The 22,324-nt window shown below is 50.8% G+C and overlaps 8 protein-coding genes across 8 annotated transcripts; 7 read left to right on the plus strand and 1 right to left on the minus strand.

The window, feature by feature from the left end:
- Positions 1 to 16: 16 nt before the first annotated feature.
- VE01_02391 (uncharacterized protein) lies at positions 17 to 5,106 on the plus strand. The gene is made up of 2 exons (XM_018271901.2): positions 17 to 295; positions 478 to 5,106. The coding sequence occupies exons 1-2, from the start codon at positions 187 to 189 to the stop codon at positions 4,845 to 4,847; spliced, it is 4,479 nt and encodes a 1,492-aa protein (XP_018132628.1). The 5' UTR covers positions 17 to 186; the 3' UTR covers positions 4,848 to 5,106.
- A 191-nt stretch (positions 5,107 to 5,297) lies between these two features.
- CBF5 (centromere/microtubule-binding protein cbf5) lies at positions 5,298 to 7,443 on the plus strand. The gene is made up of 3 exons (XM_018271902.2): positions 5,298 to 5,503; positions 5,583 to 5,739; positions 5,807 to 7,443. The coding sequence occupies exons 1-3, from the start codon at positions 5,386 to 5,388 to the stop codon at positions 6,984 to 6,986; spliced, it is 1,455 nt and encodes a 484-aa protein (XP_018132627.1). The 5' UTR covers positions 5,298 to 5,385; the 3' UTR covers positions 6,987 to 7,443.
- A 1,978-nt stretch (positions 7,444 to 9,421) lies between these two features.
- Positions 9,422 to 10,483, plus strand: POT1_1 (3-ketoacyl-CoA thiolase with broad chain length specificity; the record flags this gene model as incomplete). Its single annotated transcript, XM_018271903.2, has 4 exons — positions 9,422 to 9,473; positions 9,531 to 9,625; positions 9,708 to 10,292; positions 10,463 to 10,483. 3 exons carry the CDS (start codon positions 9,422 to 9,424, stop codon positions 9,891 to 9,893), a joined length of 333 nt encoding a protein of 110 aa, XP_018132626.1. The 3' UTR covers positions 9,894 to 10,292; positions 10,463 to 10,483.
- Positions 10,484 to 11,041: 558 nt separating this feature from the next.
- On the plus strand, positions 11,042 to 13,304 carry VE01_02394 (uncharacterized protein). The gene is made up of 3 exons (XM_018271904.2): positions 11,042 to 12,254; positions 12,313 to 12,566; positions 12,637 to 13,304. The coding sequence occupies exons 1-3, from the start codon at positions 11,268 to 11,270 to the stop codon at positions 13,151 to 13,153; spliced, it is 1,758 nt and encodes a 585-aa protein (XP_018132633.1). The 5' UTR covers positions 11,042 to 11,267; the 3' UTR covers positions 13,154 to 13,304.
- A 234-nt stretch (positions 13,305 to 13,538) lies between these two features.
- Positions 13,539 to 15,080, plus strand: VE01_02395 (uncharacterized protein). The gene is made up of 3 exons (XM_018271905.2): positions 13,539 to 13,726; positions 13,786 to 14,323; positions 14,399 to 15,080. The coding sequence occupies exons 1-3, from the start codon at positions 13,660 to 13,662 to the stop codon at positions 14,658 to 14,660; spliced, it is 867 nt and encodes a 288-aa protein (XP_018132810.1). The 5' UTR covers positions 13,539 to 13,659; the 3' UTR covers positions 14,661 to 15,080.
- VE01_02396 (uncharacterized protein) lies at positions 15,002 to 16,461 on the minus strand. The gene is made up of 4 exons (XM_018271906.2): positions 16,230 to 16,461; positions 16,032 to 16,179; positions 15,889 to 15,961; positions 15,002 to 15,833 (listed from the first exon to the last, which is right to left on the minus strand). Exons 1-4 carry the CDS (start codon positions 16,426 to 16,428, stop codon positions 15,015 to 15,017), a joined length of 1,239 nt encoding a protein of 412 aa, XP_018132631.1. The 5' UTR covers positions 16,429 to 16,461; the 3' UTR covers positions 15,002 to 15,014.
- A 519-nt stretch (positions 16,462 to 16,980) lies between these two features.
- On the plus strand, positions 16,981 to 18,476 carry VE01_02397 (uncharacterized protein; the record flags this gene model as incomplete). Its single annotated transcript, XM_018271907.1, has 3 exons — positions 16,981 to 17,265; positions 17,323 to 18,201; positions 18,252 to 18,476. 3 exons carry the CDS (start codon positions 16,981 to 16,983, stop codon positions 18,474 to 18,476), a joined length of 1,389 nt encoding a protein of 462 aa, XP_018132630.1.
- Positions 18,477 to 19,276: 800 nt separating this feature from the next.
- Positions 19,277 to 21,925, plus strand: VE01_02398 (uncharacterized protein; the record flags this gene model as incomplete). The annotated part of the gene is made up of 1 exon (XM_018271908.2): positions 19,277 to 21,925. One exon carries the CDS (start codon positions 19,277 to 19,279, stop codon positions 21,803 to 21,805), a length of 2,529 nt encoding a protein of 842 aa, XP_018132637.1. The 3' UTR covers positions 21,806 to 21,925.
- Between the last annotated feature and the right edge of the window lie 399 nt (positions 21,926 to 22,324).

Genomic DNA, 22,324 nt, shown 5'->3' on the forward strand with positions numbered 1-22,324 from the left:
ACCTCAAGATGCGACTCCAAGAGCTGAATCACCAAACAATAGATAACGACTCTCCAACCATCGCCACACACGACGCTATTTCTCCTCCCACAATCGAGGAATGGCACAAGACGACACATCTCCCCTTCCCGATCGTCTGTGAACGATGAACTCCTTTGAACTGCGGCTCCAGCGACAATAAACACAATGCAGCGCGGCACTTCAAACCGCGGGTCGCGTGGCACGCCTGCCGGCACGAGGGGTTCATCTTTCAGAGGGCGAGGGAGGGGAGCTGCACGATCATCGGGCTCCTCCAGTAAGTTCCCCCGAAAAGCATTCCCGTTTCATTGGGGTCCAACACCTGCCCAAAGGATCCCGATCACGCCCAAACAAAGGTCAAAGTTGATCATCCTGCGGAACTTCCACGCAAACTTCCATTCACTTGTTACACGCCAAATGCACATATAAACCGATGCAAATACTCAAACCTACCTGCAGATTCTACCCCCGAGCCGACCACCGAGAATTCATTCGAGGCCGAACGGAATGCGAATGCCGCCAAACGATCGCAGCGCGGACAACCAAGAGGTGGCAGCGCAAGCCTCCGAGGCGCCCCAGAAGCAAGAGGAGCTTTCAAAAACAAAACTGTGCGATTCTCCAGCCCACCGGCACAAGACAAAAACGCACCACAACCACAGAAGTCATTCACCATCTCAAAGAAACCTGGTTCAGCGCCTCCCAAGAGCAAGCTATCCCAAACGACAAGCGCATCCGATCCGGACGACCATACTGCGAAAATTGAGAAGACTCTACAACAAAATGGACTTTCGACTTATCCAGACTGGCCAACGGAGCGGCCTGGAGATCCCAGTGAGAAGGATGCGATTAAAGGATTCTGGAACACCACCAAGGCATACCGCGCGAAAGTTCGAACCGTGCTGATGAACAAGGGCCTCATTGACGATCCGGACAAGCCAAAGAAGCTCAGTGAAGCTATCGACTTCAAAGGAACTTGCGATGGGATGTGCCCAAGGTTCGAGCAGATTACTCGGATTATGGAACACGATGTGAAGAACTTGGAAAAAGAACTGGCGTTCGATGGATCTCTCTGGCCCGCTCCCCAGAAAATGATCAAAGCCTACGGCCGTTCGTCTGCAGGCCAGGATGCACCTCTCCCAAGCGATATCCGCATGCCCTCTGCGCTGAGGAAAACCTTGGACTACCTGATTCAGGATGTCCTCGGCGACGAGAATAGGCTTGCGACAGTCCACAACTTCCTTTGGGATCGCACTCGCTCAATACGTCGCGACTTCACATTTCAACAGGCGTCTCTCACTGCAGCGGATTATATCGATGAGGTATACTGTTTGGAGACGATAGCTAGGTTCCATGTCATCGCCTTGCATCAGATGTCCAACCCTTTCAATACTTCGGACGATTTCTCTGAGCACCAAGAAATCGAACAGCTTGGCAGGACCCTGCTCTCTTTGATACACACCTACGAAGACTGCAAATCCCAGAATATCCAGTGTGACAACGAGGCTGAATTTCGGGCGTACTTCGTGATCTATCATGCCCGCAACCCTGCCATGATGGAAGCTGTCCAAGACTGGGGCAAGGATTTTTGGGACAGCGATGAGATCCAGACTGCTACAGCGCTTGTGGAATGCCTGCACAACATCTGGGAAATCAATGGCCCCTTAAAGCCACAGTCCGCCAGCGAAATCGCCTTGAATATGTATAGCCGATTTTTCAAAATTATCCGCCAACCTGAAGTCTCCTACACAACAGCTTGTTTTGCAGAGATCCATTTCAACAGTGTTAGAAAGACGGCACTGATGACGATACTCTCGGCATATCGCAAACAGAGAGAGCAAACAACGGACTGGACGCTTCCTACGCTGAACACCTATCTCCACTTCGACACGCTCGACGACGCGGAAGCATTTATCGAAGGCCACGGGCTTTATATCAAGGAGGGACCAGAGGAACCTTATCTCGATTTCAATTCTGGGAGCTCGTTAACGGAGCCGGAAACGAAGATCAAGCAGCCTCACTCGAAAACATTGGTGGAAACGAAGCGTGGCCAGAAAACATTGCCGGCGTGCATATACCACAACGCCTTCGCGGATGCCGAGATTCCAGTGGTGGATGACAGTAACTCCCTGTTTGTCTCCGGGTTTGATGATGGATCCAATGTATTTGCCAAAGCGCCTGCACAAAATCAAAATATCTGGGGGTCTCCTGCAGTTCAGGACTTTGGAAAGGGACCGACCCAACAGCAGAATATCTGGGGTGCTCCAGCCCAAGTGGCTGCAAAGGCTCCTATATTTGGTGCGCCGACTCCAGCCGCGCCGCTGAAAAAACTCGGAGGCTTCATTGATAGCGATGATGAGTCGACAACCAGAGTACCGACCACAACCCCGTCTATTTTCGCGCCTACGTCAAACACACCTGCCGCAGCGCCGTCTTTTAGCTGGGGTGCACCCGCAGCGCCAGCCGCGGTGTCGTTCTTCCCCCCTTCTCAAACAACCAACGCGCCAGCTGCAACTTTCCTCGCGCCACCCAGCAATATTGGGGCTGCCCCTTCTATATTCTCAAAGCAGCCGGGCACCGAAGCACCTAGCCCTTTCTCTTTCGCGCCGACTGCGGCCCAAAGCCAGCCAGCAGCCCTTCAACCCGTCACTCAACCACCCACTACATCCTTCTTTCCGGGAATACAACAGACGAAACCAACTGCAGCAGGTGGCACCCCGTCCGCTTCGTCAATATTCGCACCAGCGGCATCACCAGGAGCAAAACCGCCCGCTGCAACAACTCAAGCCCCGGGGTCATTTTCATTCCTTTCACAGGGGGGCGCTGCACCCACACAAACCACATCATTATTTGCACCGAAGACGGGGGAAGCACAACCTCCTGCCCCTGTACCGACCGCTCCTTCTTCGTTCTTCCCCTCTGCCACTCAGGTTCCTGAAACATCGTCGCCTTTCATGCAGCCTGCTTCAAATATCGAAACAAACATACCAGCGATCAAAGAAAGTCTGGGAGCAGCAAAACCACTGTTCACCCCTTCTATTTCCACAGGCCAGGCTCCCGCGACAGCGACGGAACCTACCACAACTGCGGCACCTCCACTACAACCTCCGTCAAATTTCTTCCCTACTGCTGGAAGCGGAGCTACACAAGCTGTAAATATTCCACCAGCGCCACCAGTAACACAACATCAACCTGCCCTGCCTCCATTTGGCGCTATTGGCAACGTTCCCCCTCCACAAGCAGGAGCTCCGGAGAAACCTCCTGGGGAGCAAGTTCGATACAATTGGCTTGCGCCGCCATCGACAAAGCGTGCCAAACCAGCGGTATCAAGCACGGAGAAGAAGGCTGCCGATATGCAGCAAAGCCTACCAATGGCAACTGCGGCGAAGAAAGTTGACTCTTCGCCAACTAGCAAGACAGTCGTATCCAACCTGACGCCTTATTTGGCGGATCTGGCCTTATTTGGTGATGGCGGTATTATTGATCAGTTCACAGCTGCCGAAGTTGACAAGGCGTGTCGGGCCGCATACGACGAATACTATGAAGAGCTTGAATCTGCTGCAGCCGAGGTCGTTGAAGAAGAGAAGAAAGCCCGGCTTGAGGCTGACGACTTTAGGCAGTACTCGCTCGGGGTAAAATACTTCTATCGCTGGCGTGCAAATGCGCAAAAACTCTGGCAGCGTAGACGTGGCAGACAGGCACGCGAACAGCGGAAACTAATGGCTGAGCGAGACCAAGCTTTAGCGCAAGAGGCAAATGAGAATATAGTGGGGGACTTCAATAGGATTCTGGCGAGTTCAAGAAATAACAAGCGGAAGACCCAGGAGGATTTGCTGGCATCTACGGGCGTGCTAAGTGGCATTCGAAACTCCGCCGCAAAGATTAGGAAGGTCGTCCACGGAGATATGGCGCCACCGCCGCATCAAAGATCAACAACGCCAACAGGAAGCCCGCGAACTGAAAGCCGCTTCGGCAGGTCGACGTCATCTCTCGGCCATTCAACTTCATCGTTACAATCACTCATTGATCCAGACCATAGGGCTCGCAGCACCACCGTTAGAGACCCCAGCCTCAGGTCTTCTCACAAACGAACCCAATCAGAATCTGTGGGCCAGAAAGCACCTCTCAACATGTCTGTTGGAGGCTCACGCATTCATCTAATGCCATCCGGTTGGAATCCAAAAGACGACAAAGGCCCGAAACCCAACAACGTCCAAACGGATTATTTCCGTCTCAAAGCCCGCGGAATCCACACGATGCCAAATGGGTCACCACTTGCAAGCTCTGCAGCGCTGCTCATGAGGCCTAGCCTGATCAATAGTGTGAGGCAGTCAATGTCGACAAGTGCTGCGAGCAGCGTCAGCAGCGGTTTAGCCACGCCGGACAGGCAGCTAAAACGTTCCATCTCTAAACTTTCACTCTCTGCACCGGCGAAGCGCTTTAGGACAGATCCGCAGCCGAAGCCGAGCCCCAGCAACAAGCAAGAGGCGGATGATATCAAGGCAAATGCAAGGAGGATTATGAACGAGGACGCCTCGAAGAGGCGGAAGGAGGAAGACAGACGGAGGAGCTTGGAGAAGGAGAAGACAAGGGATGAGGAGATGGAAGAGCTCTTCAGACGGAGTAGGAAGTTGAAAGACGACATGGCACAGGGCGAAGAATGGTTTAAGAAGTATAATGAGAGTTGGAGCAGAAGCGCGTCTCGGAATTTAGAGTCTGCGGCTACATCACGCGAGAACACTAGACCGACTCCTACTTCTGCGCCTCAACGTACAGGGCCTCCTAACAATAGAGGTCCTGTTCGCGAGCCGGAGGTGATTGAACTGGACTAAGAATTAGGAGGAGGGTAGGCGTTGAGGATATAGTTGGTGGATGCATATGAATGGCGTTTATTTGATTGAGATACAACTCTTGTAACAAAGCAAGCAAGCATTTGATGGCGTTCGAATCGACCTATCTCAGATAGTCCGGGGGATTTTTTTATACTACTATAGAACCAAGGAGGCCTTGGAGGGGCGCGTATATAGCAGGGATTGCAAGTGGCAAATATAAGTTGAACAACTACGTTTGATAATTGATATTGCAGAATAACTCGGTGATAATAATTATGCTACGGGTTTTCTTTATTTCTGTGACTTGTATACAGCACTCTATCGCCGGACTCAGATGGGTACAGAGGCGTAAATTTTGAAGTTTTAAACTTGGTCACGTGTGCGGGCGCTAGCTCCAACCCACAAATGAAAAAAGTTTAGCCCGATGCTTGGTAGCTCCAGAATTTCGAGAATTTGATTTCTGCGAAACACCTGTTGCGACAACACCAAACCAAACGACAAGGCAATTACCTCGAACCTCCACGGTAACTGTCTTACAATGGCCATGACTGTGGCAAAGAAAGGAGGGGATGTGGATTATAGCATCAAGCCGGAGGCTGTCGTTCCTGCAGTGGATACCAGCACTTGGCCGCTGTTGTTGAAGAATTATGATAAGCGTGAGTTTGATCTTGGGTCAATGGACCGCAACATACGTGGTTGTGTATGTGAACTGCATGCTGATAGTTGTTTGAACAGTTCTCGTTCGCACTGGACACTTCACCCCAATCCCGAACGGCTGCACGCCACTCAAGAGAGATCTCAAGTCATATGTTAGCTCGGGTGTCATCAACCTTGACAAGCCCTCCAACCCATCTTCTCACGAAGTTGTCGCATGGGTGAAGCGCATGCTCAGGTACGCATATTTTGAAGCCACGGCGTGTTGGTGCTACTAGCGAAAAGATGCTAACAAATTTGCGCAGAGTCGAGAAAACTGGACACAGCGGAACCCTCGATCCTAAGGTCACCGGATGCTTGATCGTCTGTATCGACCGCGCCACCCGCCTTGTTAAGTCCCAGCAAGGTGCCGGAAAGGAGTACGTTTGCGTTATCCGTCTCCACGACAAACTGCCAGGTGGCGAGGCTCAATTCGCCCGCGCCCTGGAGACCCTCACCGGTGCCCTCTTCCAGCGCCCTCCTCTCATCTCCGCCGTCAAGCGTCAACTCCGTATCCGCACAATCCACGAGTCCAAGCTGTACGAGTTCGACAATGAGCGCCACCTCGGTGTCTTCTGGGTCAGCTGCGAGGCTGGTACCTACATCCGTACCCTCTGTGTGCACTTGGGTCTGCTTTTGGGCGTTGGTGCTCACATGCAGGAGCTGAGACGTGTGCGCTCCGGTGCCATGGACGAGAAGGTTAACATGGTTACTCTTCACGATGTCCTCGACGCCCAGTGGATGTCCGATAACACTCGCGATGAGTCCTACCTCCGCCGCGTCATTGCGCCGCTCGAGACTCTTCTCACCACCTACAAGCGCATTGTCGTCAAGGACAGCGCTGTCAATGCCGTCTGCTACGGTGCCAAGCTCATGATTCCGGGTCTTCTCAGATACGAGGCTGGCATTGAGGTCCACGATGAGGTTGTCCTCATGACCACCAAGGGTGAGGCCATCGCCCTTGGCATCGCACAGATGTCTACCGTGGAGCTCTCCACCTGCGACCACGGTGTCGTGGCCAAGGTCAAGCGTTGCATCATGGAGCGCGACCTTTACCCACGCCGCTGGGGCATGGGCCCAGTTGCTCTTGAGAAGAAGAAGATGAAGGCCGATGGCAAGCTTGACAAGTACGGTCGCCCCAACGAGGCCACCCCCGCCAAGTGGAACACCGAGTACAAGGACTTCAACGCCCCGCTAGAGGGCGCACCTGTTGCCGCATCGGAGCAAGCCGCCGCACCAGCTGAGGAGGAGCCAACCGTCGACGCTGATGTCAGCATGATGACCGTGGATGATGACAACGACAAGAAGAGGAAGAGGCACGAGGGCGAGACTGCGGAGGAGAAGGCCGAGAGGAAGAAGAACAAGAAGGAGAAGAAGGAGAAGAAGGAAAAGAAAGAGAAGAAGTCCAAGAAGGAGAAGAAGGAGGAGAGCGATGACAGCGAGTAATCATACTCTCGTGTCATCTCTTTCTGATTTCTCTCATCTGCGGCGAGGGCTCAGCATCATTGTAGTAATGGCGTTATGTTGGGTGTATATTAGGGCAGTGAAAGTTCACTACCTTTCGCGTGGTGCACAAAATATGGAGTTGTTTTCTAGTTTAGTTCAATAGTACTCTCCGGGGAAGGGAGAGGTGGGATGGATATGAACCAGTTTATCTTACCCAAGCACTCTGACAATTTATTGTGGAATGGCTGCATATACGGCATTGTTTGCTTATTGTCGTTCTCATCCTCCCGTTCTACGCGCCGGAAACATGCAACCAACCGTCTAGTCTGGTCGTCCACCCTCCCCCTCCCTCATCTGAAGCAGTTCATCCTTAGGACCCGAATATATACGACACGTGCCACCGGCGGAGGACTAGTTATCCCGACCAAGGCGTACATGTATATATAGGAGTTGTGGCTCGCATAGCAAATTCATGATCACAACAGCTCAAACTCTACCGCCATCGGTATGCTTTTATAGTTATGCCGCTGCGGACTCGCCGTCTTCCTCGTGAGGATATTACATACTCTGTTGCGCAAGACAGAGAAGTCAATGTCCTGCATCAGCTTGAATATTGTGACAAAATAGACAGGTTCTTCGATGGTCTCAACAGTAAACGCAACTTGATGTAGGCAGTTGTCGCTCATCATTTGAGCCTCCAGTTTCCCGATGCGTGCAATATAGCGGATATGTCGGAATGGCTCCATGGCAGCTTCAACGTGTGTGTCCCAATTAGCATTTCAACGTGGCAAGGGAAGCGTTTCCTTCTGCGGTTCCCACTACCATACCGTGTTGGAGACTCCTTTCAGCCAGGCAACGGAGACGAGAAGGTGCGATGTGAGGCGGGCACATATGCATGGCTAGACGAAAATTGCCCTGATGTGTCAATTCCACAGTTATATGGCTTTGCGTTGTCTACGAGTCAGACGATAGGTAGCGACAACTAGTTATTGAGATTTCAAATATTGATAATGTGTAGTTTACACGGGTAGGAAGTTTACCATTCGTTCGCAGATATATCCAACGCTTACGCCGGCAGTTCTTGTCGTGGCTTGGGTACCCTGTCCCTTCACGATATGTCCGACACGATATCAGAAGCTTAGGTTTTGCAGATGCAGGCTATCTATTGACCGAGTATATCGAGGAAACACAAGGAGAGATGCTCTCTAACTCATGGTTAGAAAAGCAACATGATTCGAGGTTACAGACCAATCTTTTTCGGGATCTTGCGCGAATTATCCCAAGTATTAGTCGAGTTGCCTTACCAAGAATTGGCTCCTTTGTTATTGACAACGACGGGGTTTTGAAGTTAACAAACAGACCACTCTCGATAGAGATTCAGACATTAGAAAACGAGGAGATTCCTACAGACATTCGAAGAGACTATACCTACACTACTGTCGATTCCTACATCGTCGATATGCTTGCTTTCCACGATAATCGTCTTCGATGCCAGCCGAATGCAATTATGATATTAACGACTCTGTATCTCAGATGTCAGCCGTGGGGGCGATGCGTACGATTATGCCCCTATTCTTGCGGCGGGAGCTACGGCGAGGGCCGTTTGTTTTTACTTTGACAGATTTGCACCAGAGCAACATTTTTGTAGATAAAGACTGGCATATTACCTCTCTAGTAGACCTGGAATGGGGATGCTCTCGGCCTATTGAAATGGTAGAACCACCGTACTGGCTTACAAACAAAGGCGTCGATCAGATACAACCAGACGAATACAACAAGGTACGGGTTGAGTTCATGTCGATTTTAGAAGAAGAGGAATTGCTAGCAGGGAGTAATACTATTGGGAAGGGAGGGTTGCGACTGGCGGACATAATGAACCAGGCTTGGGAGATGGGGACATTCTGGTTACACTTGCGCTGTCAAGTCCGACAGGCCTTTTCCAATTATTTTATCATCACATCCAACCACGGCTCATTAGCATCTATGAAGAAGACCCAGACAACGTCATGCCGTACTATTGGGCACAGGACGTCTTTCAGATCATATCACGCAAGTTATCTGATAAGAAAGAATATGACAAGCAGCTTCGCAAAGCTTTCGATGTCTCTGCAATGGAGTAGCCTTCTTTCCTTACTTATTACCTCCACTGCTCGACGAACTGCATCCACGAGAAGACGTTCGTGCTGAAGGATGGCTATAAGTTCTACCTAATATCGAAGCACTAGTTATTTACAGCTAAGGAGCACAATGAGCATATGGTTACAAAGCAGAAGTAGGACATCGATGACGGAGATGGGAAACGCAGTTGCGGTGGCAGTTTGCGATGGCAGTTTGCGGTGGGAGTCTACGGTGAGAGTTTGCGGTAGGAGTTTGCGGTTGGTTGGAGTTGCGGCTGTGGAACGTACGAGGTTTGATGCCAGAGGGGGGAGTTGGAGATGTCGAGTGGGTTTAAAGATACCGCTGGAAGAGAGGTTGCGGAGGATGGAGGTGCGGGGAAGGGCGGAACGAGGCGATAAAAGCCTATTATATTTTATTGCTTGCCAGTGCAGTACGAGGACCCGAAGACAGATCACGGTGACAAAGGACGACAGCGTGCGCGCGGGCATCACGGTCAAGTCGCTCAGTCGCATCGAGCCTGCGTTCGCAAAGGACGGCAGCATCCACGGCGGCAACGCGGGCTAAATCAACGACGGCGTGGCGGGCATTCTGCTGATAATGAAGCGCAGCACGGCGGCGCGGCTTGGGCCGCGCGTCCTCGGCAAGTACATCACGGCGAGCGTTGTTGGCGTCGCGCTGCTGCTAATGGGGGTTGGGCCCTGGGCGGCGATCCCGCTGGCGATCGAGAAGACGGGGGTTACCAAGGAGGCGGTTGATGGGTGGGAGATCAACAAGGCGTTCGGCAGCTAGTGCGTGTTATGCGTCGAGGGAGTAGTTGGGGAAGGGGCGGTGTATGATTATAGGGGGATTAGTTGGCTGGCTGGCTGGCTCGCGGGATGGGACGGGTCGAAGGGAATGGGACGGTGCGCTGTATCACAATAAACGAGATGAATGAGTTTCTGGAGCTGGCGGCGCTCAATAATCACCCATCGGCTTCCCCGTTGCCCTGCATGTACTACGACCCGTACCACTCCTCCGCCTACGGCTGGCTGTGTAAGCCACTCTTGGGATCACTGGGCCGTGTAGGCAACTACTGTGTGGTCCAGGTTGTTGAAAAGAGGAGAGCAAGCACACTATCGAGCGCCGCACCATTATGGCCATGGGTAGGCTGGGCTGGAAGGCGTCTATTTGCCTCTGTGGCAGGACTAGGTAGGCCTAGGCCCACGTGGCTACCCTAGCCCTTGATCGAGTTAAGCTTTTCAATAGTGTATGGGGTCGCAACATGCATGGGGCATCTAATTTGGCCTCTCAGCTCTCCTCAAGCTTTCTAGCTAAGCGCCACCGTATTTGCGCATTCTCTGTGCCTGACGAAGACATAGGCAAATACTGGAAAAGCGGACCCTAGTGGATGCCATGGGGAAGTTAGGGAAGCTCGGCTTATCTTACTCCTCCTGGTATGGCTAGCTCACCGACGGCCGACCTTGCGGATGTCCAAAATACGAGAACGTGTCCACGCGTACTCTGTACACGTAGAACGACTCCCAATATTACGGCGTCAGAATAGGAGCTGATAGAGGGTGGGGGAAACGCGCTAGCGGGAACATCCTCGCATCAACTAGAAGATGCGTTGATTTACTAGTGCCCGAATTATGCCCTACCACAAGGTCTGATACTACTCCACCGACCACTTTTGGGCCAATCTATCGAAAATCTCTGGCGTTGTTAATAGTCCGCATCTAGTCCAGAGTAGCGATGGCCGCCTTATTCGTAGCAGGTCCCACTTGCTTAACCTGTCATAAACGTGGTAGAGACCCAGGGACAGGCACATGGTGAGACCCACAGCAGTAGCTGAGGACGTCAGATAATCAATAGTTAACATAATGCTCAGACTCGAGATCATGTTCTTTCTTTTGTCTATCGAGGGGAACCTAGGAATGAATGGACCGGCAGTTGGGAGGAAGGGTTCCTCTGAACCTCGAGGATCCAGAAGAGAAGCGAAGAGCACTGCCTGCCTCTATATAAACTTGGGAATCCGGTGCTCCTTCTAAATCTCCTATCCACTGTTGTCCACCGACAATTATCAAGTCATTCTTCAGAGAACGCATCGATTCCGATCGTGTCCCGAGCGGTCCTTTTCTAGTCCTTCTCAATTTCACCTAAGTTTCGACCCCAAAATCCGCCGAGATGAAGGCTGTCGTGGTTTTCAATGCCCTTTTGGCTCTCGCGGCCGCATCCCCTTTGGTCCCTCGTCAGGATATTGACTTCGAGCTCGTGGATGCCGCGCCGGACCCAACTCCCGCGTCGATTGCCATAGGACCCACGGCCCAATCAGCCACCTATGATCTTACTGCTGCCACCGAATCAGCTGGAGTTCCTCTGATTGTTGACACGCCTGTGGAAAAGCGAAAACTCGTGGGAAGGACTGCATGCTCCCTACAGCCGGCGGGAGCAGGACCTGTCCCATCGCCAGACACGGATTCGGCTTTCCTTGCCTATGCCTCCTTCGCATCGAGCGCCTCTGGTGCTCCAACCCCTCCTGGATACACAAACACCTTCACCAACCTGCAAGCAAGTGTCAATGCGTATGGGTATATGGGATATACCACCCTTAACACATACGACACGTCTCAGTGCGCTGCCCAATGCTCTCAAATGGATAGTTGCTACGGTTTCAATATCTTCTTCGAACGCGATCCTTCAGTTGAGGCAGGCACGGGTTGCATGGATCCGCCCTCGACGACGGTTATCAAATGCTCGTTCTGGGGTGGTTACGTTGCTGCGGAGAACGCCCTCAACACTGGACAATGGAGAAGCGACTTCCACGTCGTCATTGCCGGGTCCAACGGATACATGACTACCGAATCTCCTGCCGTTGAGGGCTTCACGGTTCAATCACTTGGGAACAATGCCATCAATGCCCCTTTGGATTGTAATGGGAATGATACCTATATGGGCTCCAGGATGTATACAACAAGCACCTTCGATCCCAACCTCTGTGCACAGACGTGTGCTTCTACAAATGAGTTTGACATTGCTCATCCACCTGCTGACGGCGTACCTATGATCTGCAAGTTTTTTGTCACGTATCTGTTGTCTAAGAATGGCGCTCCTCAGGGGCAATACTGCGCTATGTACACCCAACCCTGGGACCTCTCATACGCAACGAATAATGTAAGTCGCGGGGGATTGTCTTTCCTCTTCAAGTCCGTCGTATGCTAACTAGCCAAAGGGTCAATGGAATGGCGATGATCACTATACGGTCACTTACGGCTTCTCCTATTCCAACGATGCATCACCAGGACTTCCAGTGTGCCCGAGCGACATCGATTACCTTCAGAGTGTTGGCGGCGATTTCTGTACCTCGTATAACGAGTATTCAGCACCAACAGCAACCTCTACTGTATTCGATACAACTTATACAACCACAGTTGTTGTTGCTACTGCACAAGAAACATCCACTGTGGTTGTACACACCACTACTACGTATGTACCGCTCCGTTTCTTCCCTAAACGTGTATTACTTGCCATTAAACGCACAAACTGACGAAATCAGTGCCACTATCACAGCCGCAGCATACAAGCGCGACGTCGTTGCCAAGCGAGCCATCGCTACACCAGCGTCTATCTCAAATTGGGAAGCAGCATCGATTTCATCGGCGTGCTCGCAAGTCGCCACAGGTACCATCACCACCGCAGCAACAAATACTGTCACCATCCCCAGCACCACCACTAGTTCCACGACACAGTTAAATCTCGTCTCAACAACTACCGCCGTCACCGCCATAGTCACCGTCCCGGCTGTTGTCAATTGCCCTTCGGGCTTCACCAGTGGCGCTAACGTCTACAGTGGTGCAAGCTTCACCGTCTCATGTAGTGCCACCATGTCTGGAACCACATTCGCCACCACAAACGAGCCAAACTTACAAAATTGTTTGTCGTGGTGTAATTCCTGGGGCGCCTATTGCCACGCTGTGATCTATGATACAAGATATTACCAAAACTGCATGCTGTACAGTGCTGCTGGAACCTTAAGTTCATCGTCGACAGGTACCGTCGTTGTAAGGGCATAGTAGATAGAGTCAAATTTTCTGTCTTGTTTATCAAGTCAAAGCTCCCGATTTTTTTTTAAAGAATCTAGAATGCTAATATGAATATTATTAATATATAATTTATACTACAAGTGGAAGAGTTGGTCAAATTAACAATATTTAGCCTTATGAACCCCAATTCTCTTTAAGTCTATGGTCGTATGTGATTGTTCTTCGAGAATAGTTGAATATATACTGATAGTTCAAGCTATGGTGAAGATCGTGAGATTGGTGTAGTTCTTCAATTTCCAATTTGTCACGAGCCGTCTCACCCCTACAAGCGGTCCCCAACGCCCAGTCTTGCCAAGCTTCATAAGGAATGCCAACTTCTCTACGGCCAACCAAATTGGCATGTTAAATTAAATAAGTTAACAGTCTCAAGGCAACAGTATTAAAATATGGGATAAAGATGAGGGGACCCAAAAATGTATGGGATCTTCAATAATATATCACGCTCGAGACGGTGAGCGACTTACGGATTTAGAAAGATGATGTTCTCCCGCTATCTTGTCGGCCTGTCTATCGTGGGGCTTGCAGCCGCGATTGCTGCCTATAGTACGTGCCTCTTGTTTACCCTATTTTGATGTTTCCCTGGCTAATTTATGGATACACAGATAGGGAGTGCGGTCCTACTTTGGAGGATACTGCTAAAACTACAGATGCGGAGTTCTACTTCGATGTCACAGAAGATGTGGACTTGTTTGTCCGCTGCGCAGAAACTGTATACGAATGTGATACCAAACTCTACAATGCAAGGTGGTTTATGATCGATAGCACGAAGGAGCCTGTTCCCGTTGGTTGTCGTAAACAATTGGGCCACCTAACCACGTCTCACAACTACACAGGGCCGCTGGAAGTGCCCGGCTTGACTGAACTATATGGTCTTGGGATCAGAGGCACCTACGAGGGAACTTATGAGGATAACGGCCTCCTATTACCTACTAATGTTACTAGCATCGATCTACCCGACCTTGTTAATATCGCCAATACCATGACCATCAACAATGCGGCTTCGATAACGAGCTTGAATTTGCCAAAGCTCAGACATATTAACAAGCTATTGCTCAACTTTACGGGAGGGCCAGCCATCAACCTTACTTTTCCAAGTCTAGTCGATGTCAGTAGCATAGCAATTTATGGCGAAATCGATACGTGAGTGCTGTCTTACCACCTCCCCGCGGCACCCTGCCGCGCTTTCGAGCGGATGAGACTAATCTGGCATTCTAGTCTTGATTTCCCCGCTCTAAATGAGACGAGGAATACAATTATGGTCAATTCGACTGGGAATCTCGATTGCGACACTTTTTCGAAGAGCTTGGTGAACACGACTAGGTACGATCAGAGTGGTGTATCGTGTGCTTCAAGGAGGGGAAATGTTACCCTTACCCATGTCGAGCCACCCAAGCCCACGGTTACCAGTGGGGCATTCAAGATCCCGGGGGGTTCACTGGCTTTGACAGCTCTTCTGGCGTATATATTGGCGCTGTAATGGAGACTATTGTTTGGCCTCACCCGCCCCTCCTGACCCTCTCTCCCCCTCCGACTGAAGTCCTTCAACTTCGGCGAGCGAAATATAAACAACATAAAAACGGCAAACGAAGCAGGAAAAAAAATACCTGCAACAGTGCGTTTTTAATGCCCTTACGTTTGATCTCGCTGTCAATCCGAGCTACGAGATAGTGACCACTACAGCGCAAGGCATCGAAATTCTTCACATCCGAATTAGCGATCCATTGCATTTTCAGGGTTACTGGGAGTGTCAGAGTTATGTCGTACAAGACGGCCACCTCATGAGGTAGAATAGCTCACGGTTGGGCCGGAACATATATAACACGTCTGAAAATTACACTATCTTTGTGCTAAGCTCCGCTCCAACTCCCTGAATCCTTTCTATAAGATCCGCTCCCAGAAAAGCAGGAGTAAGTAAGCCACCCACAGCACCGCCTTCTAACTTCCTAACGTAGAGCAACGAAGCCGCCCCTTGGGCGAGGAATGCACCTGTTGTATGGTATGGACCCCCTGGATAAGCAAAGTGGGAATATACCTTCGGGGCCGCCTTGTCATCATCTACGTCTGCGATCGCGACTGCTTCCATCTCGACCCGGTAGTTTTTTTCTTTCTCCAGATCAGGGCCTTCGCCTGGAACTGGTAAGAACATCATTGCAATGGCCTTCAAGGGGGGAATGGTTAGTAGTAGCCCTATCGCTCTGGTATTAAGTATCTGGAACACCCCAGCAAGTGTCGACGACGCCTTTTTGTACTCGTTGTATTGAAAATTTGGCCCGTAATCCTTGCCGCCGCCTAACAGACCCCACGTCCTATGGATGACAGCTCTGTTCTGCACAGCGTTTATAGCGCTCGCCGACAGGCCTCCGAGGAACGAGTCGTGACGCATGCCGAAGAAATTCGTCGAGTTCGATGATTGCTTGCCCATAGTTGGGGACAGGTACCACGGCTGCTGGGCTTTTTCCAGAACCTCGGCTCCAAAGGCTCCTCGCTCCATCATCGACTCGATGGTTCCGCCGCTTGGGTCCGATGCGATGCTAACCACAGATAAAACTAGCTCCTTGGTCTTCATAGAGAACTTTTTTGCTAGTTCCCGAACAGATGCCCATGTGAGGAGGTCCTGGGGGGCGCTGAAAGCGCCACAGGAATGGATGAGCTGTTGGTAGGATTAGCGTCGTGTAAAGAAGTAGTCAAGTAGAATAGTAACTTACAACGACGCCTGCTAACTCGGCTGCTTTATGATACTTATCAATCCAATTTCGTATATGAAGTACACTGCCAGCACTATATTTTGATACATAGTTAGCCCAGGAATAGGATGGTTATGACACGTGTAGTTCTCTTGCCCACTTACGTATCAATATAATCTGTCCGGTTCTTGATGCACGCCTCTATGACTTCTGCCCCGACATGATGGTACGAGACAACGCTAATGCACACCCTTGCCTTTTTGACAAGGGAGCTCAATTTAGACTTGTCTTCAACATCTACGATCTCGATTGCTACGAAGCCGTAAGCTATAGCTCTACAGCATTATGTAGGTGAATCGTACCTGGCTGCAATCTATCTGGAGATAGCTTCTTCAGTTCTGCGGCCAGAGCCTCGAGCTTCACGCCGGATCTTCCAGCGATAGCCCATTTCAGGTTCGTTGGAAGGTGCTCGGCGATGTGCGTTGCGGTAATGGTACCGGTATAGCCCGTTGCACCGACAACCACAAGGTCATACTCGCGATCACTCTTATCTTTCGACATAGTCTTTATTGCTGGTTCTGATACTGCGATTTGAATCTTTAAGGTAAATTGGTCATGGGTCTAGAGTTCTTAAGTATGGGTTGGATATTCCGGAGTCCGGAGGAACTCAAAGGTCCACCGGACCAATCAACCTTCAATCTGTCCGACTTTGAACTATTGACTATTCCCCCAGGAACGAGTCTCATATAGGGAACCATGTCAGGAAATGTCAAGCACATGGACTGCTCGACCCAAGAAAATGCTATATTAATAATGACCCTTGAGGAAGCACAACCAACCGCAAGACAAACCTTCGTGGAGCTGAATACCAAGCCGTCCTGTCATTCGCCCCGGCACTTTTTCGCTTCGTGCCGATCATTCGCCAATCAATGGATCCCAATTCTCATTTTTCATTTGACGAAGCTATGCCAAGCCTGCAGATCACGTTAATAAGCCTACTAAGAGTTACCCCCCGACCCGCATTGACGTGACATAAATACCATAGGGGTATCTCCCTGGCCACGGGATTTTTTTGAGGGGGTGATAAAAGATATCTATCGCGAGGCAGGCAACATGGCAGAAAACGCTGATGCTCAGCCAGAGAATACTGATGCTCAGCCATCACTTACCCAGCCATTAACCCAGACATCGACTTCGGGGCCGAAGAAGCGCGCTCTTTTCCGCCAGCCGCTTGCGCTACAGTGGTTTGAAAATGGGGTGCTGAAAAAGCTGAGTAACGAGGAGAGACAGGCCGGAAGGTTTGAGCTGTTCCTAGATTTACTCTACGTTGCTATCCTTGCAAGTTTCGCCGATGGCCTCGCTGAACACCCCTCTGGTGTTCAGGTGGTAAAATACATTGTAAGTCTCACATCTAGACTTTTGCCATTGTGTATTTCAGCGCCTAAGTGTTTGTAGCTCATCCTGTCCCCATCATGGCACATCTGGAGTGACCTGCGCGAGCTGATGAACTCGTTCTATAACGATGATCTCGGCCAGCGCATTCTGATTCTCTGGATCATGGCGGTACTCGTCGTCTACGGCAACAACGCTGTACTCGTCGACGAGGACCTCACCGCTATGCGCGCCACAGTTGGAGCCTACATGACGGCACGCCTGTCTGCCAACACCGCGCATCTGGTCTATTCATTCTCTAGCTACCACCATCGCGCGCAGCAACGTCTTTGGTTTGTTTGTTCCTTCTTCGCTCTGCTGCTTTACATCCCATTGTACATGGAGTCGCTCTCTCTCCGCAGCAAGATCGCCGTGGCAGCCGTCGGCATCATCGTTGAGGAGATTCTCTGGGTCTTCTGCTATTCGCCCATTGCGAAGCGTATTACGCGCTCAAAGTACACCACCGCTGCCGATATTGGACACGAGATTGACCGATTCGCGGCGTTCTACATTATTGTCCTGGGAGAGTTCTTGTATGCGATTATAGTCGGCCACCCCGCAGCTTCTGGGTTCAATGTCAGACTCCTGAGGGCAATCTGGACACTTATCATCGCATTCTGTTTCAACTGGCTTTATGTGCACAATGATGGATCGCTTCAGTTCGAGCATGCCATCAGGCACAGCATCATCACAGCATTCACTTGGGTCATGATGCACTTACCGTTGGTAGCCTCCATGCTGGTTGGGGGACACGTCGCAGCTGCGAGCACAAAGACAGAGGAACTCGAAGGCGCAGAGCTTTGGCTACTGTGCGGTGGACTTGGCATAGGCATTCTCTGCCTGTATGTGATTGCGATGTTGCACCGGTCAGATGACCCTCCGGGGACATTGATGCTGCCAAAGGTTGGTATATTCAGAGCTATTGAGATTCACCTCGCTGACCTTGAAATTAGCACCTCCGCCTAATTATGCGTCCTGTTATAGGCATCATTATCATCTGCCTCCCTCTGAGCCCACACCTCGGCGCCACCGCTTTCCTCTCGATAATCATGGCCCTGGTTGTTTTCTGTGTCGTTTATGAGAATATCACGTCGCTGCAGTGTGGCGCGAAGTTTTGGGAGAGCTGGGAGAACACGGGGTATCCAGATGACTACAGATTGACCGATACAAAGTGCTGAGCAGGTGGGACATCGACGACGAGGCGCATGTGTATATCACGTGCGTCGACCTATTAATGCCAAGTGATGCCAAGTGACTAGCCTAAGACAGCCAAGCTCCAGTACTTCACCAATCTAGCCAGATCGGGCGTACAAGTCCTGAACTTCAACACCTGACAGATCAATCTCCTGTCTCCAGACGATGAATGAACTGCAATATATATAATTTCTCTAATTACCGATATCCAACAGCTATTGCGACTATTTCCCGAAGAATGCAACGGCATCTGACAAAATCTGCGTGACATTTGTTCTATTGGAGCACATCGTGTTGGAGGGTACAGCTTTCACACCAGGTTCGGAAGCTGTTTTCAGCAACTCCCACGGATTCCATCGATTCGTCCATTCCTCGGACTCCTATCTGAAACAATTATACATATCCGATATAAACTCTAATTCTCAAGATTGTGGGGTAAAGATCGCCAGGTGAGGAGGGGGTTGGGATCGTTCTTCTGATACCATTCGCCAGTCGGTTCTCAATCGCCAGGTGAGGAGGGGGTTGGGATCGTTCTTCTGATACCATTCGCCAGTTCGGTTCTCATTACCCCGACAACCTGTTTTACCTGTTCCGTCACGAGATTCAAGAGGTCAAATGTACATTTATGTCACAAGCTTCAAATTAAATCCAACGGTTACACTAGGCATATATATCATTTCCATTTTAATACATATATATTGGGGGTGTCACTTACTTCCTCCCTTTGCGCTTATCGAGATTTAACTGATCTTGGTTGCCAAATTTTACTGCCTCGGCCATCGAAATGATGGTCTTTTTTATCAAATGTTTTCAGTTTTATAACACATTCTTATTCTGGCTATGGGCAATTAATCTGGCAGATGCTGCTCCAGACGCCGGACGCTCTTATACCCCGGTTGCCTATGCTATTGGCACCGGGCCAGTAATTGACGGCCTTGTGAAATATGCGGGCGAGCCACTGAAGCTGGACGCTGCAAACCCCGTCGTTACTCTCGACTATGGAGCAAACGTTGCTGGATTTCCCTTTGTTGAAGTCTCATCCGTTTCTGCATCTGGTGCCCAGATCGAACTGAAGTACTCTGAGCCATTTGGAGGTTTGAAGGAGCCATGGTCAAATGGACCCTTCTTGTACGTCAACGGTCTTATGAATTCTTTCCGCACGGAGACCTTCAATGTCTCCACGGCCGGATCGACGACGTCTTTCTTCATTCAGGGTGGTCAGCGTTGGCAATCGATAACTCTCCTATCGAAGGAGCCCATCACCATCAACGGCGTAGGCTTTAGAGCATCTGTCGATATCAGGCCACTCAATGAACTCCCCGGGGCATTCTCGACCTCGAATAACGTCCACGATGGAGTCTGGGGCCTTGGTGCCCGGTCTTTAGACCTGGCCTGTGTCGAGGCAAAGTCGCAACCTTCAACCTGGGAAGTCAGCAGCGAGGGAGCCCTGGTCCGCGGTCAGTATCCCGCCATTTCTCTGCGGGGTACTGGCTTTAAAAATTACGAGATGTCTTTCTCAACGAAGATCGTCACAGGCGGAGTGGGATGGAGAGTTGCTGCAGGTCCTAATGGCGGCTATGGGCCATATTTTGTCTTAAGCACTGGAGGACCCAAGCTTCTGAGCACATCTCCGCTACAGTTGAAACCGAATAGTCTTATTGCCGGCTATGGATTCAGCATTATTAACCAGCAGCTGCTGCCTTCTGCGCCTGCTCAGAACTTCAATGTGCCGATGGATTTGGCGGATAATGAGTGGTATCGCATTACTACGTCCATCACCTCTACGGGATACAATATCTCGATTAATGGGACACACGCCGCATTTGTTCCCGGCGAGCCCTTTAAGCCATACATCCACCCTGGCATTGGTACTTCTGCGCTCACAGATGGCACCTTTGGATTCGGACCCTTCTTGAACCAGGCAGCGTACTATAGAGACGTCGAGGTTATTGGTCAAGACGGCTCAGTACTCTACACCAACTCTCTCACGGGGGATGATGTCTACGAAGAATATGGGATAGCCATGAACCCCCGTGCTGTTTGCTTGGATGGGTCTGCGAGGGATCGAGAGATATGGATCGGTGATTTCGTGCACACGGCTCGGATGATTGCAGTCAGTACTGGCCGCTATGACTATATCCAGAGCATGATCGACTTTGAATTCGACTGGCAGTTCCTGGATGGGCCTGGTGCAGGACTGGTTCCCATGCAAGCACCGATGGGAGTAGGGAAGCAGTACAGAGACATACTCTACCCATTGCAATTTGGCCAGACCGACTACCATTTCTTTTTCTTGGTTACTATCGGAGATTATTACACTCTGACAAACGACTTGGATTTATTAAGCAAACACTGGAATGGAACGAAGTTCCTCGTCAAGACGCTTGTTTCTCGCTATCTCGACACCAAGACCAACCTCTTTGCAGCTCCCGATGCATTCTGGTTCACAGCCCAGAACACACAGCACGCCACGGCCCCAACAGCATTATTCGTAATTGCCCTCAACAAGCTTGTTGAAATCGCCAAAGCCCTCAAAGATACCGAAACAGCTGATTACTACACAAGTCTCTCCAGGACCATCAGCAAAGCCGTAAACGACCAGCTATGGTCCAAAACCCTAGGCGCATACAGCATGTCCCTTGACCACCTAGGCGACACCGCCCTCCTCGCCACCGCCTTCACCATCCGCGCCGGAATAGCCAATACCACACAAGCCACAACTGGGATCCAAAAGCTGAGCGACCTCTTCTACCAAATCGGGTACAAAGACTCTACCGCAATCGGCAACGGCCCCGGCACCCAACTCTCACCCAACGTCCAGGGATTCTTGCTTGAATCCCTATTCCTCGCACACACCCAGCTCAACGTCGCCGCTAGCGTCGTCGTCCCTGTGATCAAGGACCTGCTCGAAGTATACTGGCCGAAAATGCTCAACCAGAATCAGTTCCGCACAGGCTCATCATGGGAATATGTCTTCCCCGATGGCAGCCCAGGGATCGGGTTATTCACCAGCTTGAATCACCCCTGGGGCGGAGCGCCGACGTATGTTTACACGGACTTCATCTTGGGTGTAAGGAGGGAGAGGAATGCGGCGACGGGGGTGGTGGGGTGGGTGTTTGATCCGGTTTGGGAGGTTGTGGAGGGGTTGGGGTTGGAGTGGGCGAAGGGGAAGATGCCGTTGCCCGAGGGAGGGTGGATTGAGGCGAGTTGGACGGGGACGAAGGGGAGTACGCAGATGGAAGTTAAGGCCCCTGGGGGGGTGGTGGTTGAGGTGAGGCAGAGGGATGGGTCGAAGAGGAGGGAGTTGGTGTAGTTGTGAATGATTTTGATAGTTGCTGCAAAGGTATTGGAGACGATTCTGGATGCACGATACGGGTTGACGAATGGAGCAAAATTATTTTTAGTTATATTTCAATGGGATCTCACACCTCTGCGTCGGCCAGATCTTGGCAACTGGTCCGCCACCACTCCTCGTGTTAATTTTTACAGTGCCTGTCCAGAATTCCATGCTGGAGGGTAACTGGTCGGCCACCACTCTGTTACAGTGTCTGTCTAAAACCCTGTACTGGAGGGTAACTGTTAGCATAACAATCCTAATGAGTGACCCTCCAATATACGCCTACCTTCAGAGACCAATAGTTGCCACACGGACCTTTAATGTCCATTAACTCAGATGCCCCGAGCCAGTAACCCACATACCGCACCCTGCCCCCAGCGTCTTAAAACCTTAAGATATCATAGAGTGACTGCGGGGTAATACGACATCTCCGCACGGTTCCCAACCAAAAACCGCCGTTGCATGATTCAGCCCCCCTGCCATTCGAAGCTTCGA

This window comes from Pseudogymnoascus verrucosus, assembly GCF_001662655.1.
Source record: "Pseudogymnoascus verrucosus strain UAMH 10579 unplaced genomic scaffold scaffold_9, whole genome shotgun sequence".
Taxonomy (NCBI): domain Eukaryota; kingdom Fungi; phylum Ascomycota; class Leotiomycetes; order Thelebolales; family Thelebolaceae; genus Pseudogymnoascus; species Pseudogymnoascus verrucosus.

Excerpts from the sequence above, each read along its gene's own strand:
- VE01_02391 (XM_018271901.2), top strand. The coding sequence starts at position 187 with ATGCAGCGCGGCACTTCAAACCGCGGGTCGCGTGGCACGCCTGCCGGC. Across the intron at positions 296-477 it reads ACGATCATCGGGCTCCTCCA|ATTCTACCCCCGAGCCGACC; the intron begins GTAAGTTCCCCC and ends ACCTACCTGCAG.
- CBF5 (XM_018271902.2), top strand. The coding sequence starts at position 5,386 with ATGGCCATGACTGTGGCAAAGAAAGGAGGGGATGTGGATTATAGCATC. Across the intron at positions 5,504-5,582 it reads GTTGAAGAATTATGATAAGC|TTCTCGTTCGCACTGGACAC; the intron begins GTGAGTTTGATC and ends TTGTTTGAACAG. Across the intron at positions 5,740-5,806 it reads TGGGTGAAGCGCATGCTCAG|AGTCGAGAAAACTGGACACA; the intron begins GTACGCATATTT and ends AAATTTGCGCAG.
- VE01_02394 (XM_018271904.2), top strand. The coding sequence starts at position 11,268 with ATGAAGGCTGTCGTGGTTTTCAATGCCCTTTTGGCTCTCGCGGCCGCA. Across the intron at positions 12,255-12,312 it reads TCTCATACGCAACGAATAAT|GGTCAATGGAATGGCGATGA; the intron begins GTAAGTCGCGGG and ends AACTAGCCAAAG. Across the intron at positions 12,567-12,636 it reads GTTGTACACACCACTACTAC|TGCCACTATCACAGCCGCAG; the intron begins GTATGTACCGCT and ends TGACGAAATCAG.
- VE01_02395 (XM_018271905.2), top strand. The coding sequence starts at position 13,660 with ATGATGTTCTCCCGCTATCTTGTCGGCCTGTCTATCGTGGGGCTTGCA. Across the intron at positions 13,727-13,785 it reads AGCCGCGATTGCTGCCTATA|ATAGGGAGTGCGGTCCTACT; the intron begins GTACGTGCCTCT and ends ATGGATACACAG. Across the intron at positions 14,324-14,398 it reads ATTTATGGCGAAATCGATAC|TCTTGATTTCCCCGCTCTAA; the intron begins GTGAGTGCTGTC and ends CTGGCATTCTAG.
- VE01_02396 (XM_018271906.2), bottom strand. The coding sequence starts at position 16,428 with ATGTCGAAAGATAAGAGTGATCGCGAGTATGACCTTGTGGTTGTCGGT. Across the intron at positions 15,962-16,031 it reads CGGACAGATTATATTGATAC|TGCTGGCAGTGTACTTCATA; the intron begins GTAAGTGGGCAA and ends ATCAAAATATAG. Across the intron at positions 15,834-15,888 it reads CCGAGTTAGCAGGCGTCGTT|CTCATCCATTCCTGTGGCGC; the intron begins GTAAGTTACTAT and ends TCCTACCAACAG.